This window comes from Tasmannia lanceolata, unplaced genomic scaffold, assembly GCF_043159265.1.
Source record: "Tasmannia lanceolata isolate RefF3 unplaced genomic scaffold, GAP_Taslan_0.1 ptg000008l, whole genome shotgun sequence".
Taxonomy (NCBI): Eukaryota; Viridiplantae; Streptophyta; class Magnoliopsida; order Canellales; family Winteraceae; genus Tasmannia; species Tasmannia lanceolata.
This window is the reverse complement of record NW_027518685.1, coordinates 9,871,693-9,891,102: the sequence shown is the minus strand read 5'-3', so window position 1 is coordinate 9,891,102 and position 19,410 is coordinate 9,871,693. Positions and strand designations below refer to the sequence as shown.

The 19,410-nt window shown below is 37.9% G+C and overlaps 2 protein-coding genes across 2 annotated transcripts; both read right to left on the bottom strand.

The window, feature by feature from the left end:
• Positions 1 to 477: 477 nt before the first annotated feature.
• LOC143884293 (uncharacterized) lies at positions 478 to 7,259 on the bottom strand. The gene is made up of 4 exons (XM_077387785.1): positions 6,858 to 7,259; positions 5,393 to 5,605; positions 4,849 to 5,066; positions 478 to 3,386 (listed from the first exon to the last, which is right to left on the bottom strand). The coding sequence occupies exons 1-4, from the start codon at positions 6,990 to 6,992 to the stop codon at positions 692 to 694; spliced, it is 3,261 nt and encodes a 1,086-aa protein (XP_077243900.1). The 5' UTR covers positions 6,993 to 7,259; the 3' UTR covers positions 478 to 691.
• Positions 7,260 to 9,604: 2,345 nt separating this feature from the next.
• Positions 9,605 to 18,238, bottom strand: LOC143884294 (protein POLLENLESS 3-LIKE 2-like). The gene is made up of 4 exons (XM_077387786.1): positions 17,777 to 18,238; positions 15,423 to 15,635; positions 14,869 to 15,086; positions 9,605 to 10,026 (listed from the first exon to the last, which is right to left on the bottom strand). The coding sequence occupies exons 1-4, from the start codon at positions 17,912 to 17,914 to the stop codon at positions 9,897 to 9,899; spliced, it is 699 nt and encodes a 232-aa protein (XP_077243901.1). The 5' UTR covers positions 17,915 to 18,238; the 3' UTR covers positions 9,605 to 9,896.
• Between the last annotated feature and the right edge of the window lie 1,172 nt (positions 18,239 to 19,410).

Below are 19,410 nucleotides of genomic sequence, written 5' to 3'. Positions count from 1 at the left end.
CCTCGTGAGTAAAGACAACAGCTTTTGTCTCCATTAACGAAGTGGGTGGTGACATGCGACAGACCAGCCGCGAAATACCTTCGCAATGGGCGGCTAGCAGTGGCTGTGCATCATGCATCATGCTTGGGTAGTTTAGTGGTCATGCCCCCGCTAATGACTAATGCAAGGCAACTAGGCAAGTGTAAATTACGGTGGCCCCCCCAAGTGAAAATTCCTGGCTCCGCCCCCGGACGCTAGCAATTCATATCATGTTCTTATACTCTCCCCATTGAAGAAAGAAATCATATTCAAAGAGTAACATTCAGTCTTTCCTTACACTCTCCTCCTCACTCACCCCCCCTTACGCATACCCCCCACCTCCACCCCCACCACCACCACGCCCACCACCACCATTGGGTAAGCTAATATTCCATGGGGAAAAAAATATTCATGGTTGCCAAACATGGCCTAGGTATCAGTAAAAGCATAGCAACCACATAACAAATCGAATGCTTTATTACAATAAATGAATGCAAGAAGAAAACCCCCACAAAATATTCTTGTTCTGCTTTGCTGTTCTCATGGACCTTCTTAAAAAAATGCATATCTCATCAAATCTCCATTGCCATGAAACCTTGCATCTTCTCTTACAGATACATGTACCATACCCTCAAAACAAATACAAAAAAAAAAAGCAATGAAATTAATGACTTCAATCTCTGGGGCTATCTGGAAGAGTGATCTCCTGAAAAACTCTAAGCCTGTTTCTTCGCTTAATCGGCTTTGCTTCCATACTACTGCAATTCAATCCACTTCCCATTGCCTCTAAACAACTGTAATCCTCAATATTGGAGCCCTTCAGTAATGTTGAGGAGTAGTCTGTGAGGCCCTTCTTCTCTTTGAGGTCATCAAAGCATAGAGATCTTCTTGTGTACTGGTTGCGTTTGAATGCTGGCGATGAGTCTGGACTGGTTTTTGAATTTGTAGCCTTATGTCCTCCTTTCAAATCAACCATCTGGAGCCTCCCCCGCAAAGTTTCCATGTAATTCTGTGATAACATATGCTTTGGTGGATGAGAATTGATTGTGTTTGAATTCAAATTTTCATCAGAAAATGCCTCTCCATCATTCCATTTATCATCCCATTTACTTTCAGTTGTAAGAGAAACTGAAAGATCATATGTGGGTTTCTGCTTTTCATTAGGCACTGGTGTGAGTTGTTTTTGAGAACCTATTTCTGAGCTGGAATTCAAATTCTCACAAGCTAAAGCTTCTTCTTCCTCTACCATTTCTGCCCAACTTTTCCCATTATCAGCTCGAGCGATCTTTGAGAGATTAATAGGATCTTGAGAATGTGAAGTTTTCCATTTCTCAACAGAAACTGGTAAATCAGTCTGTGATAGTTCTTCTTCCTCTTCAACAATATCAGCCCAGCTCCGTCTGCCTGTGGCTTTTATTTCAGGCCTTTGATTCCAATTCCCATTAATGAAAGCTGGCAAACCACTACTTAGATTTTGGGTTGGCATCGCTTTTGAATTTGCAACAGCTATTGGTGAATTTATTTGTCTGCTGGGATTCATATTATCAACTAAATCTTTCTCCTCTGCATAAACTTCACGCCTTCTTCCACTTCCATTGCATAATAAATCAGTACTCCTTTGGCAAGCTCCATTGGTAGAAAGTTGTGAGCCAGTGTTCTGTTCTTGGGATATGAGTTTTGAATTCCCATTTACATAAACTGAACTAACAGTTTCTTGAGAGTGTGCCCATCCTCTCCCACTGCCATTGCATGGTAAGCCTGTGCTCCATTTGCGAGCTCCATTGGTAGAAAGTTGTGAGCCAGTGTTCTGTTCTTGGGATATGAGTTTTGAATTCCCATTTACATGAACTGAACTAACAGTTTCTTGAGAGTGTGCCAATCCTCTCCCACTGCCATTGCATGGTAAACCTGTTCTCCCTTTGCGAGCTCCATTGATGGACAATTGTGAATCACTCACCGGTTCTTGGGATGCGAGTTTCGAAACCCTATTCATGGGAGCTTCTAGACCAACTGTTTCTTGAGAATAATCCAATCTTATCCCTCTGCCAGTACTTGATAAAACAGCGTGGCTTTTCTTATCTCCATGGAAGGAAGGTTGTGGACTAGATGTTGGTTCTTTGGATGCGAGTTTGGCCTTTCCATTCATGGAAACTGATGAACAAACTATTTCTTGAGAATGACTTCTACATTTCGGAACCGGAATATTGGAATTAATATTCTCATCTGAGAAAGTTTCTTTAACTCCATTATCATCAGCCCACATTCTATTGCTAAAGGCCATCGAATCAGCTCGTTGTTTGAAATTTAGGTAGTTGGAACGTGATAAGCCACCAAATGCATGTTGAGAATAGGAACCGCCTTTTTTCTGTTTCTCTACAGATTGGATCACCGGAAACTCATCTGATAAATTGGCATTAATTGGGTTATCATCTGAAAAGGCTGGTTCTTCATACCTGTCATCTTCCCATCTACTTTTACTCCTGAAGAGTCGAGCTCCATGATTACGATCTTGACAAATGGGAGCCGGTGATTTCAATCCCCTATCGAGAGACAAGGAATTTCTCTGGATTTCTGACTTTATTTCTTCACCATTTTTTCCTTCCCATTTACTCCCACTTTTAACTGTTCGAGACCTGTTATTCTGATGTCCTTCAGCTGAAGCTGGTGAATTCAAAATTCCCCTGGTGTTCAAAAGTCCCCTATTGTCAGAAGGAGATCTCAGGGTTTCTGTTCTTATTAGCATTTCATCACTGTCATCTCCCCATCTATTAGCACTTTTAGACATTCTAGCTCCGCGATTATGATTTCCATCAGCCAAAACTGGCGAATTCGAAAATCCTTTAATATGAGAAGATGGATATGTCTGGGTTTCTGTTTTAATTTCATCACTGTCATCTCCCCATCTATTAGCACTACTAGACATTCTAGCTCCGTGATTATGATTTCCATCAGCCAAAACCGGCGAATTCCAAAATCCTCTAATATGAGAAGATGGATATGTCCGGGTTCCTGTTTTAATTTCATCACTGTCATCACACCATCTACTCACAATTCTAGGCACTTGAACTCTGTTTTTTTTATCTCCATTAGCTGAAACCGGTGACGAGTTTGAAATTCTGTTAATAGGAGAAGAGGGGCATCTCTGGATTTCAGTTTTTGTATTTATCCACTCCTTGTTAGACTCGAGATCTGCAAGAATTTCGCAAGCACGCTCATAGGACTTGAAATATGAATCCGGGGCATGGTTGTCCACAGGTGGCTTGATGCCATGAAGTATAGACTTTGCTTCCGCAATTCTTCCCGTCTGCATCAAGCAAAGAGCAAGATTGCATTGCCTGTTTTTATCCGGTTCAATGGTGAGAGCTTTTCTGCATCCAAAGATAAATTACAATTTGTGTCTAGTTCAGTGGCTAACACTAAAAATCTTGGTATCATGACAGATAAATAGTAATAATTGGGTATTATTAAATTCAGAAAAAAGCTCTTAACCATAGAACAAAACAAAAGTGAGCTGTTGCTTGTTTTCATCTGGATCTATGGGGATAGCATCAGCATTCTTTTCTGTTTTATCAAATTCAATAGACAATGCTACAAAGTTCAGTATCTCTTGACAGATACTTTAATAAACAATCTCCATTATGTTCTGTTTTTATCAAATTCAATAGCATCCTTCTATTATTAACGAGAAGAAGATACAATGAAATATATCTCACAAAAATGATGCTCCTCTTAAATGTCCAATCAATTGACTTTTGCTTGCTGAATGTGAAGTCTTGGACTTTTTCATTTTTAATGTTCTTGGCAGATTATAATTGGATGATGTGCAAGGATTGTACCTCAGGTGAGAATTTGGGACCATGGCTCATTCATGGTGGGCCATAGAAAGATGTTTAAGTTGAATCACCACACGCATGTCCATTGTTGAAAAGCACGTGCTCAGTCAAGAACTTGTCCAAGGCATGAACGGGTCAACAGGAGCAAATCAATAATATTTTATTTACTAGGGCAATTAATAAGAGATGGCCAAACCAGGTTGAATATGGTTGGTGATTTTCCAAACTTTGCACATGCCATTTTAAGGCAGAAATTGTGGTGGGATTACTAACTTGGTTGTCCAAGGAAAACTAAACCAGGACTCATTAGTGATAATAGTGGTGCTACTACTAGTTTTACTTCAATAATTAGAGGTGTGAGAATGTGCCAGGGAACAGATAGATGTGGTGAAGTATAGGACATACAATATAAAAAAAATACCATTAAAAAAACAATAAAGAAAATAAATATCCTTATGCATGACCAACAAAGAATGAACTTCCTATATTATTACTGCCCATATTTTTAACAACTAGGTTTGACATGGCAGAATTATTAAGAAGGGTTATGTTGGGCATTTCAGCAATCCAGGAAAATTGTATATGCTTAAAATCAAGATTGTTTCCATAATTTCCGTGGCATCACACGGCAGATATAAAATCTTCTCTTTTTTGGTCATGCACCAAATCTCCTTATGCATGAGCATGACCAAAAAAGAGCAAACTTTTATAACTGTTCATTTTTTAGCAAATAGGTTTTGCATGGAAGATACAAAATTAAAAAATTACAAAGAAAGCTATTTTGGTCAGTTCAACAATCCGAGAAAAGAACAAACTTCTATTATTACTCTTACGTATTTTTAACAACCAGGTTTTACACAGTAGCTACAAAACAAAGATTATTAAGGTATGTTGGGCATATTTCAGCAGTTTGCTAAAATGTAAGAATCAAGATTGGTTCTGTAACTCTTTTCGGATCACATGCCTGGGCGAAAAGAAAAGCATAAAAAAAGTGTACCTATAATATATTTCTGCAGCATGGTAGTTATCTTGCTGAATGTAAGCCCAAGCTAAGTTCCCTAGTAACCTTGCTCTCTCTTGCTCTATAGAAAGATGAAACCTCTTCCCTTGAGATCTTGCAATCTTCATCTTCTTTCCACCGAATGCTAAACCTTCTTCAATGAGCTTCAGCTTGTGTTGCAACAGTTCTATTTGATCATCAATCCTGCCACATTTCTGCACATACATACACATAGTAACACGCATGACCATCTCCATGTTAAGATACACTTTAGAAGTTAGACAAATTGAATGCTTTTTTTGGAATACTAAATAATATAATAATAAACTGTATATACATATAAACAAAAATTCTAAACTAGTCATTGAAGAAATTAAATAAACATATACACATACACATAAGAAGAAATATCCCAACCAACATAAAGAACATGAAATATTTGTGAGACGGAGCTTCATAACCAAATGAATTGCATTAAAAATTATTAAAAAACAATTTAAATTTAAATTCAATTAATTAACATTAAAATGGTTGTGTTTACCTTGTAAAGATCAAGAAGAACATTATCAATAGCTTCCTGAGATTGATGGGAGCACAGATGACGAAAAGATTTTATTGCCTCAACTGCCTCTTCAGCTCTACCCATTTGTTTCATTACAACTGCCATGTCTTTCAAGGAACTGTCAACTCGATCACCAGTGTTTATTGCAGTCCAGAATAGTGAAATGGCCTTATTAGGATCCCTGTCTACCAACTGCAGAGCAAAGGCACCAAAAAATGGTGAATCGCTTGAATTAAAACAATTAAGAATACAAAAAGAAATTGATTGGAGCTTGATATGGAAGTGGAATGAGTAGAGAAAGAACTGAAACTAATCATCAAGAAACTGCAATGAGTAACAAAATGATTTTGTTAGAAAAATGGGGAGTAGAATTCATTAATTTCCTAAAAAGTGGAAATTAAGCCGAAGGACTCGAAACTCGAAACATGGTGAGTATAATGCAAATGTATGTTCAAATTAAGCCGAAGGACTCGAAACTCGTACTCATCAAAGAGTGAAAAAATGCATTTAATCAAAGAAGTTGAAAAAATAGCAAACAAGTTTGTCAGTTAACATGAGTCTGCAAGTAAGAGCTATTGAATTCCCTAATATATGAAATATTATACTGCCATTGTACCTCCAAATCACCAAAACATACCAACATTACAGAAAGAGAGGACACTGATTGTGGAAACATAATAAAAAAATGTTAAAATAGTATATAAAAAAGAACTAAGAAGCGGCATGAAACGTGGATTTACGAAGAAATATTCAGCTCTTTGAACATTTCTGAAATAACTATAGGGAACTTCATGAAAATTACATGTAAGATGGACAAGTGCGTTGGCATAAGCACCAAAATTCATAATATTCTTAAGACCAACCATAATAATGAACATACAAGTTAAGAAGTTTAGGTCCAATTGTGCAAAAAAAAAAACAAACAAAACAAAACAGAGACAGTACATCAGTTCAAACTCAGAAAAAAATAAAATGAAAACCTAACAATAACTAGCAACCACCGAATTTCTCTACCCACAACCACAGAAAAACCAAGAAATTATCATCAATTCCAAGATTCAATTTGAAAAGAAAGAAAGCAAAGAGAATTTTCCATCATCAGTCACAAGAACTCGTACCCTCTAAAATCCCAAATTTGTCCTTAATTTACATCGATCTAGACCCACAAGGAAAGAGAAAAGAAACAGAAAAAAGAAATAAGAATTTAATAATTTCACCAGACACAACCAAACTATGTAAAATATCAAAGACCCAAAGATCAAAATCAAAACCGATGAACCAAGAAAAGAAACATCAATTCAAACCCACAAATAGAAAAGGAAGAAAAATTCCTATAACAAGTCCAAAGACAGATTGCAATCAAACAAGAAAAAAGCTCTTAAACTGACAAAAGAGACAGCTAAAAGTAAAACCAATAAAGAATCAAAAAAGAAAACTCGATCACCTGAACATGTTTTGCCTTAACGTATGGAGAATCCCCCACTGGAAGCTTGTGAAGAACATGATATGAATCCCCTCTTATTGGATTAGAATTCTTCTCCATTGGCTTGATCGGTGTACAGGGTGCCGATTTCCACATTATGCTGATAAACCCCTTTAAACCCTTTTCACTATTCACCTGGAAAACACTTTCTGCCAAGAAGTCTTTAGACCCTTTTCTCCCCTCGTCGGAAAACCACCTTTTGTTACCAGAAAATCGAAGCAACGGACGAGAATTTTCTCTAGCAGAAGAGAGACTTACAAAAGGAAAGGAAAAAATAAAATAAAGAGAAGGAGAGATGAGCAGTCGAAGAGAGGGGGTGTGAAAAAGAAACGAAACGAGTCGGTTTCGGTCTTTGCAAGAAAACGCAAAGGTTGAGAGGAATTAGCCGTTTTAAAGTAGCCGTTGAGAGGGTGTTCGTTAGGATATAGTCGGGTGAGTCGCACGTGCGGCCCTCGTCATTACAAGAAAATAGAAACTTTTTAGATAAGTCCAAAATAATTGGGAGGAATGATAGATACAAGAGAGCCCTTGCCCTTGCATAAAGAGTCACAGAAGGGCTCTTGATTGGATCCACGTCATCGAATGTAACTGATTTTATTTTTTCAACCAATTTCAAAATATAACCGAAAATGATGTGGATCCAATCAAGAGCCCTTCTGCGGGTCTTTATGCAAGGGCTCCCTTGTATCTATCGTTGCTCAATAATTGGTGTAAGAATCTCATAATATCCAAAAGAGTTCTGTTTCTTCTAAAATAGTTGCTAAAGAGTCCCTAAAACAAACTGATATTAATTTACTTAGTTAAAGTTATAAAATATGCCAAATTTACCCTCTAATCTAATACTCTTCTTAACAAATTCTTAACCCTTTCACTACCAATTTTTAGGCAAAACCGCAGATGATGATAATCTCATAGTCGAAAACACGGTTTGAAAACTCCTTGACTCGACAAGGAACTCACCATAGTCCATTTTTACCTTGGCCGTGTTCGGCGTTGCACTACATCCACATTCCGCATTTTACCCTACAGAGTTAATAAACTCCTTTGACTCTGCCGAGTTATAATTGCATCAACCGTGTTCTTGACAGAGTTCCATGTCACATCCGCATTTTTAAACCAGTCGAAAATAGTGAAATGCTAAAATTACCCTCTAGTTTTCAGCCCATTTTCGATTATTTTCTCTCTCCCTCTTCTATTATGATTAGAATCTAAACCCTAACTACTCATCTTTATTCCCAAACAAAACTGAAACCCTAATTTATTATGGCTGTGATCATTTGAACCAACCCTGTCTGATATTTAGAGAGACCTTCAATTTACCAAGCCCTCATCCCAAAGTCACCATAGTCATATAATTTTCCTCTAAAATGTGAAAAGAGAATATAATTTTCAAGAAAATTATTTCTATCAGAGTTCTTTTTGAGTTATTTGTATGAAAATAATTTCTATGGGAATTATTTCCAAGAAAATTATTTCCAAGATAACTTGCCTTGTTCGGATCGCTGTAATTTTGTGGAAAAGCTTGGAAACGAAAAATACCACTAATTTGACACACGTGGCAATGTTTTGGTGGCTATTTGGGACAATCCTAGACCAAGTTGTGTCTTCATATAACTTTCCTTTAGCAAGTGTGTTGACAAGTTGGTGATTATTTGGTTCTATGATCTTATCTGAAAGCTGTTTATGTCTACATCTTATTTGTGTTAGATTCACTAATCTTTGGTCTGAAATTTGATTCTTAGTCTCTCTTTTTTTATCCATCTCTTTTCTAAAGATTAGTAAATGTTCATGTTTTCTTCTTGTACATGTTCTCTGGATGAATTTTGCCCATTTTAATTAGATTTTCTCTCTCTGAATCAAAACCCTACCTTTTTTTATAAAATTTCAGGCATACCGGAAGTTTGATACAATAACAATATTTTGGTGGCTATTTTGGGCAATCCTAAATCATTTTCTGTGTTAGATTCACCAGTTTTAGCCTGAGATTTGATTTTCTTATTCATATTTTGCTAAAAATAAGTAAATTTTCATATTTTCTTCTTGTACATGTTCTCTGGTTCTAAATCAACAACCAACCCATGTTCTTTCCCATAAGACTATTATCATTTGCATGTTTTGTTTTGTTATTTGGTATTCTTTTCAGATTTTTTCCCGTGTGTGTGGGGTACGTAATCTAGGACCTGGTCAAAGAACTACAAGAAATTCAATCTTCCAATGGATTAGTTTGGAAATGAATCTTTTCCTACTTTTTTTAATTGTGATAATTAAAAAATCACGGGGTTTAGTCTTTTGAGAGAAATTATATGGCTGCCGTAGTACGTCAAACATACCACCCTTGATATTTGATCCAACAGCAGCCTCTTAAAACGTGCGCTGCTGTTGCTGTTGGATCAAATGTCAAGGGTGGTACTGCTTTCACGGTATTTGACAGTCGGGCACCATAAACAAACTCGTCTTTTGATATGCATTTTGATTTTGAAAAAGTTATTGTGGTGATTATTACAAGGTTTTGTTGGAAAGCTCAACCTTTGGAAGCTATCCTGATATTTTAATGGTGAATCAAGTTGTATGGGAACAATAAATTTTTACATGGTATCTGCACGTAGGTGCAAGCATTTTAAAAAAAATACTGAGGGGCCCACGTGGTTCAATGATCCAAACCATTTATTTGTTAGGCCCCCGACTTAGGCCGTGCCCTGGAAATCATCTCCGTATGATGGTGCTAACCCTCCAATCTGTACTAAGTTTCAGTGCCAAAAGAAACATCTGATCATAAGATCTTTACAGACAGTTAAAAAGGAAAAAAAAGGCGACCAGCAGTCTACATTCAAGGGATCCTCTTCTTTTCTCTCTTTAAATTCTTTCTGATCTCCATTAGCTGAAACCGGTGACGAGTTTGAAATTTTGTTAATAGGAGAAGAGGGGCATCTCTGGATTTCAGTTTTTGTATTTATCGACTCCTTGTTAGACACGAGATCTGCCAGAACTTTGAAAGCATGCTCATAGGACTTGAAATATGAATCTGGGGCCATGAAGTATAGACTTTGCTTCCGCAATTCTTCCCGTCTGCATCAAGCAAAGAGCCAGATTGCATTGCCCGTTTTTATCCGGTTTAATGGCGAGAGCAGCTCTGCATCCAAAGATAAATTACAATTTATGTCTAGTTCAGTGGATAACACTAAAACTCTTGGTATCATGACAGATAAATAGTAATAATTGGGTTTTGTTAAATTCAGAAAAAAGCTCTTAACCATAGCTTTTCTCTTTTATCAAATTCAATATACAATGCTACAAAGTTCAGTATCTCTTGACAGATAATTTAATAAACAAGCTCCATTATGATCTGTTTTTAGCAAATTCAATAGCATCCTTCTATTATGAATGAGAAGAAGATAAAATGAAATATATCTCACAAAAATGATGCTCCTCTTAACTGTCCAATCAATTGACTTTTGCTTGCTGAATGTGAAGTCTTGGTCTTTTTCATTTTAAGTGTTCTTGGCAGATTATAATTGGATGATGTGCAAGGATTGTACAACAAGTGAGAATTTGGGACCATCCCATTCATGGTGGGCCATAGAAAGATGTCCAAGTTGAATCACCACACGCATGTCCATTGTTGAAAAGCTCGTGCTCAGTCAAGAACTAGTCCAAGGCACAAACGAGTCAACACGAGCAAATCAATTATATTTTATTTACTCAGGCAATTAATACGAGTTTTTGGTTAACTTAGTATGGCCAAAACCAGGTTGAATACGGTGAGACAATCATCTGGTGATCTTCCAAACTTTGCACATGCCATTTTAAGGTAGAAATTGTGGTGGGATTAATAAGTTGGCGGGATTAATAAGTTGGTTGTCCAAGGAAAACTAAACCAGGATTCATTAGTGATAACACTGGTGCTACTACTACTTTTACTCCAATAATTGGAGGTGTGAGAATGTGCCAGAGAACAAATACATGTGGTGAATAGCACAATTTAAAAATATTGACGTGCTTATTTACAAAAGTATAGGACATACAATAAAGAAAATAAATACCATTCTAAACAACAATAAAGGAAATAACGATCCTTATGCATGACCAAAAAAAATGAACTTCCTATTACTGCCCATATTTTTTAACAACTGGGTTTCAGAATTATTAAGAAGGGTTATGTTGCGCATTTCAGCAGTATAGGAAAATTGTATATGCTTAAAAATCAAGATTATTTCCATAATTAACGGTACCTAGGCGGGATCTCCTCCTCCTCCTCCTCCTCCTCCTCCTCCTTCTCAGGCCGTCAGGCGGGATATCCTCCTCCTTCTCAGGCCGTCCTCCTTCTCCGGCGGGATCTACTCCACCTCCTCCTTCTCCGGTTCTCCCCTTCTCCGGCCAGTAAATTTGAAACAGGTTTAGAAACTGCCTGACGGGAGGCCGCCGAGAGGACGGATCTGGCCGTTGAGAGGACAGATCTGGCTGTTGAGAGACCGGATCTGACCGGAAGATTTCAACTCTTCTCTTGTCCTTCTATGTAGATGGAGAGAGAAGTTTGAGCTCAGGCTTTCGAGGGGCCGTCGGGAGGCCAGATCTAACTGTCGAGAGGCCGGTGTTGACCGGGGAGGTCGCTAGGAGGCCGGATCTGTCCGGGGAGGCCGAAGGAATCCGGGAAGCCATCAGGAGACTGGAGGCAGCCACGAATCGGCTATCTGCCAGGTGAGCAGGTGAGGGAAGGAGGTGGGCGAGAAGAGGGAGGAGGGCGGGGGAAGGCACGCGTGCTTCCCGAGGAACGATCGGATGTTAGATCGGAACGGACAGTCGAGTCAACGGTGGATCCGTCTCCGATCGCCGGAAAAGTAAGGAAATCGTATAGATCGGCTGTCACTCGCCTCTTCATCCTCTTCAACGGCCGTCCGCCCCCAGATCTTGCTTGGATATAAACAGACAGAAGCAGAAAATGGAATCTATAGCTTTCAGATCTTAGGGCTAGGGCTATGGTTAGTGTCTGACGGTGGTACAGATCCGGCCACTTTTTTCCGGCTTCTTTCTTCGTTGCAGAGAGTGAGAGAGAGAGCGAGATCAGATCGGAGGGTTTTTGAATCGCATCTGCACCGACCGAGATCGGTGGATTCGCTGAGTCGTCTCAGGATTTCGATCTCATCGGGTGGAGGGAGATCGTCCATTTTGGAGAGTGAGAGAGATTTGCGCCTCTGTTTTCTTAAGGTCAAATGGAGGGCCTGGACTCTTCTCATGATGGCTCTGATGAGGATATTCCTCCCCATCCATTTGGGCGTCTAAACTTCTGGTCTCCTGGCATCAATGCTATCAAAAATTCTGCTGCAAGCGATTCCGAGATCGAACCTCTTTCTTTCTCTGATCTGGTCAAGCACAAGATCGACCTGATTCCTAATCCGAATAAGACTTTGCTGGACCTCCGCGCTCTCCGTGATGATGAAGGCTTTAATAGCATTCGGCTATCAGTTCCAGAGAAGATGCGATATCTCAAGCTTATAGAAAAGGAGCTCAGCTCTCCTACTTCGAAAGCTTCTTCATCATCCAAAAAGAGAAAGAATGGGAGAAGAAAACCAAAGGCCCAACCTCAAATCCATATTGAGGGTGAAGAAGATATATACTCCCTTCTCAGCTCATAGTTGCAATCTCAGAAGGAAGCATTACTCTTATCTGAATCGGATCCGTCCTTCTCTTCGGAAGTCCAACCTTGTGAAGCTGAGTTCTCTCTTGGCAACCCCTGCTCTCTGAGTGAAACTGCTGGACATGAAAACCATTCTGATGGAAAAGGTGTAGAGATTCAGATGGGATTTGCTAATACTATGAGGATAAATGCCTCGGTATTGGGGTCTCCTTCTGAACCGCTCCTTTCTAGTCCTCTTCTTGAGAAAAAAACTTACCCCCTGATCTCAAGTGTAGCGACTGCTGGCCTCTCCCAGCTGGTCCTACCCCTTGTACCTTTTGTCTCCCATCCCCCTCTATCAATCAAATTGCTAGTCCAATTGGCTCCTGTCAGATGCTAGCCAACTGTCCTCCCAGCAGCTCCCATAATCCTTCTGGATCTCTCCCTGCTCGAGCTAATGGATCCATGGATTCTGCTCCCTGTTTCATTTCTTCCAGACCAGCTCCTTCCATCTCCTCAATTTCAGAGGGCAAATGGAAGGAAGTGTTTGGAAAGAGTCGAACCAAAGCAGTTGATACTTCTGTCCCTTTTTTCAACCCGGTGACTACTGAAGATGGCATAATAAAGGCAGCTTTCAAGGAGGGTGATTTTATTGAAGCAAAGTCTAAATGGGAAAACTGTCTTCTGGGTTATTTTCTTGGTCGGAGGCCCTACTTCACTGCTCTTAAAAATCACTTATTGAGAATTTGGCAGCTGAAAGGGGACTTTGATCTAATTGCTCTCCCTAATAGCTTTTTCTTGTTCAAGTTCAACCTGGAAGAGGACTGCATTAAAGTCCTGGAATACCCCACCACCTTTGGGGGTCGTGCTCTCATCCTGCAGAAATGGTTTCCAGGCTGTTCTTTGGAGAAGCTGAAACTTTCAACTATCCCAATTTGGATTAAATTCCCTGCATTGCACCTGAAATTCTGGACTCCTACAGGTATTGGAAAGCTATCTAGCATCATTGGCAAACCTTTATACATGGATTCTCACACTGCTGAGGCCTCAAGATTACAATTTGCTAGAGTTTGTGTCGAAATAACTGCCGAAAGCCCCCTTCCTGATGTTGTCCACATCCAAACTCCTACTGGAGATGAAACTCAGGTTGTAGAATATGAATGGAAGCCCAAACCTTGCAAAACCTGTCTTGATTTTAGTCATTCTTATGAAGGATGCCCTAAGATCCAAATGCCTCCTCCCCTTCTCTCTCAGCCCATCTCGTTTCCTGTTCAATACAGAAAGGAATGGAGGCCAATCACTAAGGATAGTGATAAAGCTGTTCAGCTAAGTTCTGATTCTCCAATTGCTCATAATAGGATCAGCTTGGATCATCCTGAAACCCCTTCTACCAATAATGCCTTATCTAGAAATAAATTCTCAGTCATTGGCTCTGATATCCCCGAGACATCTACAAAGCAGACCAAGCCTCCGGACCTTTCTCTCTCTTTATCGTCCCCATCGTCTGAAGGTCCTTGGAATTTAGTTCAGAGCAAGAAGAATAAAAAGGGAAAGTCAGTTGCTTCCCTCCTTAAGCCGCCATCCATCTCCCCGATCCCCTCTACTGGAATAAGGTCCCCATTTCGTGGGCTCATTCCGGGAGGCTGATCATGAATTGGGGTCTGCTTTTGGTGCTGGTGTTTTTGGGTCTGCTGTTAGCTCTGGTGCTGTTTGTTTTTTGTGGTAGCTGTTCGAATTTTGGCAGTGTTGTGGCTGTTGTTTTCATTTTGCTGAAGCGGTTAGGTTGTTCTCCTTTGTTTGTCTTTGCCGTTTTGTTGGGTGGCCTTTGGCTCCCTTTTGATAATTTGTTTGCCCTTCTTCTGATGTGCGAGGGGCTTGCTTTTCTGTTTTCTTGTAGTATCTTTATTGATCTTTCTTAATATATCTGGTCAGGGTCCGCCTAACCCCAGCTTACCTATTTCAAAAAAAAGATTATTTCCATAATTTCCGTGGCATCACATGGCAGATATAAAATCTTCTCTTTTTTGGTCATGTACCAAATCTCCTTATGCATGAGCAAGACCAAAAAAGAGCAAACTTTTATAACTGTTCATTTTTTGGCAGATAGGTTTTACATGGAAGATACAAAACTAAAAATTACAAAGGATATTTTGGTCAGTTCAACAATCTGAGAAAAGAACCAACTTCTATTACTACTGTATGTACTTTTAACAACCAGGTTTTACATGGTAGATACAAAACAAAGATAAAAGGTATGTTGGGCATTTCAGCAGTCTGTTAAAACTGTAAGAATCAAGATTGTTTCGGTAACTTTTTTGGCATAACATGATTGGGCTGAAAGAAAAGCATAAAAAAGTGTACCTGTAATATATTTCTGCAGCATGGTAGTTACATTGCTGAATGCAAGCATAAGCTAAGTTCCCTAGCAACCTTGCTCTCTCTTGCTCAATAGAAACATAAAACCTCTTCCCTTGAGATCTTGCAATCTTCATCTTCTTTCCACCGAATGCTAAACCTTCTTCAATGAGCATCAGCTTGTATTGCAAAAGTTCTATTTGATCATCAATCCTGTCACATTTCTGCACATACATACACACACTATGAAGAAACATGCATGGCCATCTCAATGTCAAGATACCCCTTAGAAGTTAGACAAATTGAATGCTTTTTTTTTTGGAATACTAAATAATAGAATAATAAACTTTATATACAAATAAATAAAAATTCTAAACTAGTCATTAAAGAAATGAAATACACATACACACATGTACATAAGAAGAAATATCCCAACCAACATAGAGAACATGAAATATTTGTGAGACGAAGCTTCGTAACCAAATGAATTGCATTAAAAATTATTAAAAAACAATTTAAATTTAAATTCAATTAATTAACATTAAAATGGTTGTGTTTACCTTGTAAAGATCAAGAAGAACATTATCAAGAGCTTCCTGAGATTGATGGGAGCACAGATGACGAAACGATCTTATTGCCTCAATTGCCTCTTCAGCTCGACCCGTTTGTTTCATTACAACTGCCATGTCTTTCAAGGCACTGTCAACTCGATCACCAGTGTTTATTGCAGTCCAGAATAATGAAATGGCCTTTTCAGGATCACTGTCTACCAACTGCAAAGCAAAAGGCACCAAAAATGGTGAAGTACTTGAGTTAAAACAATTAAGAATACAAAAAGAAATTGATTGGAGCTTGGTATGGAAGTGGAATGAGTAGAGAACGAACTGAAACTAATCATCAAGAAACTGCAATGAGTAACAAAATGATTTTGTTAGAACAATGGTGAGTAGAAATCATTAATTTTGTTAAAAGTGGAAATTTATAATGGACAGCATGTTCAAATTGATTGGAAGGACTCGAAACCGTACTCAGCAGGAAGAGCAAAAAAAATGCATTTAATCAAAGAAGTTGAAAAAATAGCAAATGATTTTGTCCGTTAACATGAGTGCATGATTGCAAATAAGAGCTATACAATTCCCTAATATATGAAATTTTATACTGCCATTATGTCTCCAAATTACCAAAACGTACCAACATTACAGAAAGGGAGGGTACTGATTACAGAAACATAATAAAATGTTACAATATTATAGAAAAAGAGAAGAAAGAAGTGGGCAGGGAACGTGGATTTACGAAGTAGTATTAAGATCTTTGAACAGTAGTGAAATAACTATAGAGAACTTCATGAGAATTTCATGTAAGACGGACAAATGTGTAGGCATACGCACCAAAATTCATAATATTCATAAGGCCAACCATAATAAGGAAGGTACAGGTTATAAAGTTTAGGTTCAAATGTACCGAAAAGAGAGAGAGAGAGAGTATCAGTTCAAAAGAAAAATCAAACGGAAACCAACCCTATTCAATTTTTCAGTTAGGGACCTTCGGTTTATGATGTTATCCCTCTAAATTAGTTAGACATAATTCCTCAATGAAAAAAAATTTCCATAGAAATAATTTTCCATCAAAGATATTTTCTTGCAATCCAACCAAGAGAGGAATTTCTTAGAAAAGTTAGAAACGAAAAATATTCCTAAAATTTCCTACTTTATTTATAAGCCCTTATAGTCCCTTATTTTTCAAAAAGTACGGAACACATCATAGGATGATCCAAACCGTCCATAAGACGGAACACAAAGTAAATTCACCAAAAATCATTTCCATATGATGATCCTAGCCCTCCAATCTATAGAGGTTTCTATAATGTGCAGTTCTCTATAGATCGGAGGGTTGGGATCATACTATGGAAATGATTTTGGGGGAACAACCTATTTACATTGCGTCCCATCTTATTGACGGTTTGGATCATCCTATCATGTGTCCGTACAGTACTTTTTGAAAAATAAGGGACTATAAGGGCTTACACCATATAAAATCTCTTATTTATCTATAAAGAAAAGATAACTCATACCAACCCTATTTAATTTATTTTACAGGGATTTTCAATTTATTTCATTCCTAAAATAATTTTTTGTTGAAGGTTTTTTGACGAGAATATTGTTGCTTGTTTCCTAGTTTTTTTTCCCAAAATATTAGAAGGGAAATAAAAAAACGCTAAAATTGATTAAATGGGTTGGGGGTAACTTTGCCATTTTAAAATTTTAAACGGAAAAAAACTGAAGTTCGTGAGTTTTAGGGACGTTTTAGCAAATATTTTCTAAAGGTAGGATTGTTCAGCTAATATGTTTTTCTTAGGGACTAACAAGCAATTATTTTGTCATGTAAGGACTGATCAGCAAAAATCCCAAAATCAAAAGAAAAATGAAAACCTAACAATAACTAGCAACAGACAAATCTCTCGACCTAAGCCAAAGAAACAAAAACAAAGAACATAAATTCCTCATCAATTCCAAGATTCAATTAGAAAAGAAAGAAAGTAAAGAGAAATTTCCATCATCAGTCACAAGAACTAGTACACACTAAAATCCCAAATTTCTCCTTAATTTACCTTAAAACCATCGATCTAGACCCACAAGGAAAGAGAAAAGAAACAGAAAAAAATATATATAAAAGGATTTAATAACTTCACCGACACAACCAAACTATGTAAAATATCAAAGACCCAAAAATCAAAATCAAAACCAAAGAAACAAGAAAAGCAACATCAATTAAGCCCATAAATAGAAGAGGAAGAAAAATTCCTATAATCAGTCCAAAGATACATTGCAACCAAACAAGAAAAAAGCTCGTAAACTGACAAAAGAGACAACTAAAAGTAAAACCAATAAAGAATTCAAAAAGAAAACTCGATCACCTGAACATGTTTTGCCTTAACGTATGGAGAATTCCCCACTGGAAGCTTGTGAAGAACATGATATGAATCCCCTTTTATCGGATAAAAATCATTCTTCACTGTCATGATCGGTGTATACGGTGCCGATTTCCACATCATGCTAATAAACCCCTTTAAACCCTTTTCACTATTCACCTGGAAAACACTTTCTTCCAAAAAACAAAATCTTTAGACCCTTTTCTCCCCTCGATGGTAAACCGACTTGGTCAGTTGGTTTAGATTAGGATTGCCATTCCCTTGCTTATCCTTATTTTTTTATTGTGTTTATCTCCGAGTGCTTGTTTTAAGCACTGATTATCATTAATGAAAATAACCAAGATCATTGAAATCTTCTGAAACTTAATAGTGTTCGCTAAGATCCATGACTCCCACTCACGGCCCTCGTCATTGCAAGAAAATAGAAACTTTTCAGGGATTTTTGCCAATAAGTCCCGGTTTGTAAAAATAATAATTGGTGAATAGTTTCTAAAAATCTCATAATATCCAAAGAGTCCTATTTCTTCTAAAATAGTTGCTAGAGAGTCCCTAAACAAACTAACGTTAATTTACTGAGTTAAAATTTATAAAATGCCAAATTTTTAGGCAAAAACTCTGATGATGATCTCATAGTCGAAAATAGTGAAATGCTAAAATTACCCTATGGTTTTCAGCTCTTTTTAAACCCTAACTACTCATCTTTATTACCAAAACAAAACTAAAACCAATTTTCTAACCCACGGTGTGCAAAGAACAGAAAAATGAAAAAACATATTCACCCCTTTTTTACTTACGACAGCCCCATTTAGTGTATTTATGAGTTATGACTACTCTTCTACAGTAGAAGGGGCTGTCCCATGAAAAAAGGGGGAGAATATATCAATTCCCAAAGGTAGATCGAAACATATTAATGCACATCTAAATCATGAGATCTTTTTTTTTTATTGATTGTGGGTTTACATCCAATACTGGAGTACAAAGAATATTTGAAAACAGACCTTGATCGGGCTTGGTGGAGATTGATTTGGGCTCAATCTGTTTTTGCCTCCGGTTGACTACGTCTAATGGAGAAGATCTCATTTAGTCAATTAAATGGCGGCTAAAGGGAAGCCGAGACTAAGAAAAGGCCTCTTAGAGTTTCACCCATAATAGAACTTTTTTATCCCGTAAACTCGTGATGTAGTTGAACTTCTTAGAGATTTTCAGAATAAAAAGGCTTTTTTGAAGATGTTATACAAGCTAAGAGATTTTACTTTAGAAAATGAGTGATTTTTAAAGTAGGAAGTAAAAGGCTCGTGGTAAGGCTAAAAGTTAAGTAGTTTTCACTTCTTCGCAGCCGTTCCAGCTCGTAGGATTGTGCTCGGATGTGCCCAGTGCAATTGGGAGCGTAAGATCACAGTGTAATGCTCGGTGCTCGATCAGTTGTGATCTAGACCATCGAGTCGCGGCCGGTGGTAGCATAACAATATCAAATACTGATAGGGTGCGATCTGAGCCATAGGTTTCAACCCAACAGGGTCAGATGAATCCTTCAATTATATGCCTAAAATTAATATAGAGCTTTCTAATACACTTGGAAAATAAATCCTTGAATTGGGGGTATTTTAATCATTTTGTAA

What these genes read in the sequence shown, in the direction of transcription:
- LOC143884293 (XM_077387785.1), bottom strand. Translation starts at nt 6,992, where the DNA reads ATGTGGAAATCGGCACCCTGTACACCGATCAAGCCAATGGAGAAGAAT. An exon ending in TTCTTCTTGATCTTTACAAG is followed by an intron (nt 5,067 to 5,392) that starts GTAAACACAACC and finishes ATGTATGTGCAG; the next exon opens with AAATGTGGCAGGATTGATGA. An exon ending in GCTGCAGAAATATATTATAG is followed by an intron (nt 3,387 to 4,848) that starts GTACACTTTTTT and finishes CTTTGGATGCAG; the next exon opens with AAAAGCTCTCACCATTGAAC.
- LOC143884294 (XM_077387786.1), bottom strand. Translation starts at nt 17,914, where the DNA reads ATGATGTGGAAATCGGCACCGTATACACCGATCATGACAGTGAAGAAT. An exon ending in TTCTTCTTGATCTTTACAAG is followed by an intron (nt 15,087 to 15,422) that starts GTAAACACAACC and finishes ATGTATGTGCAG; the next exon opens with AAATGTGACAGGATTGATGA. An exon ending in GCTGCAGAAATATATTACAG is followed by an intron (nt 10,027 to 14,868) that starts GTACACTTTTTT and finishes CTTTGGATGCAG; the next exon opens with AGCTGCTCTCGCCATTAAAC.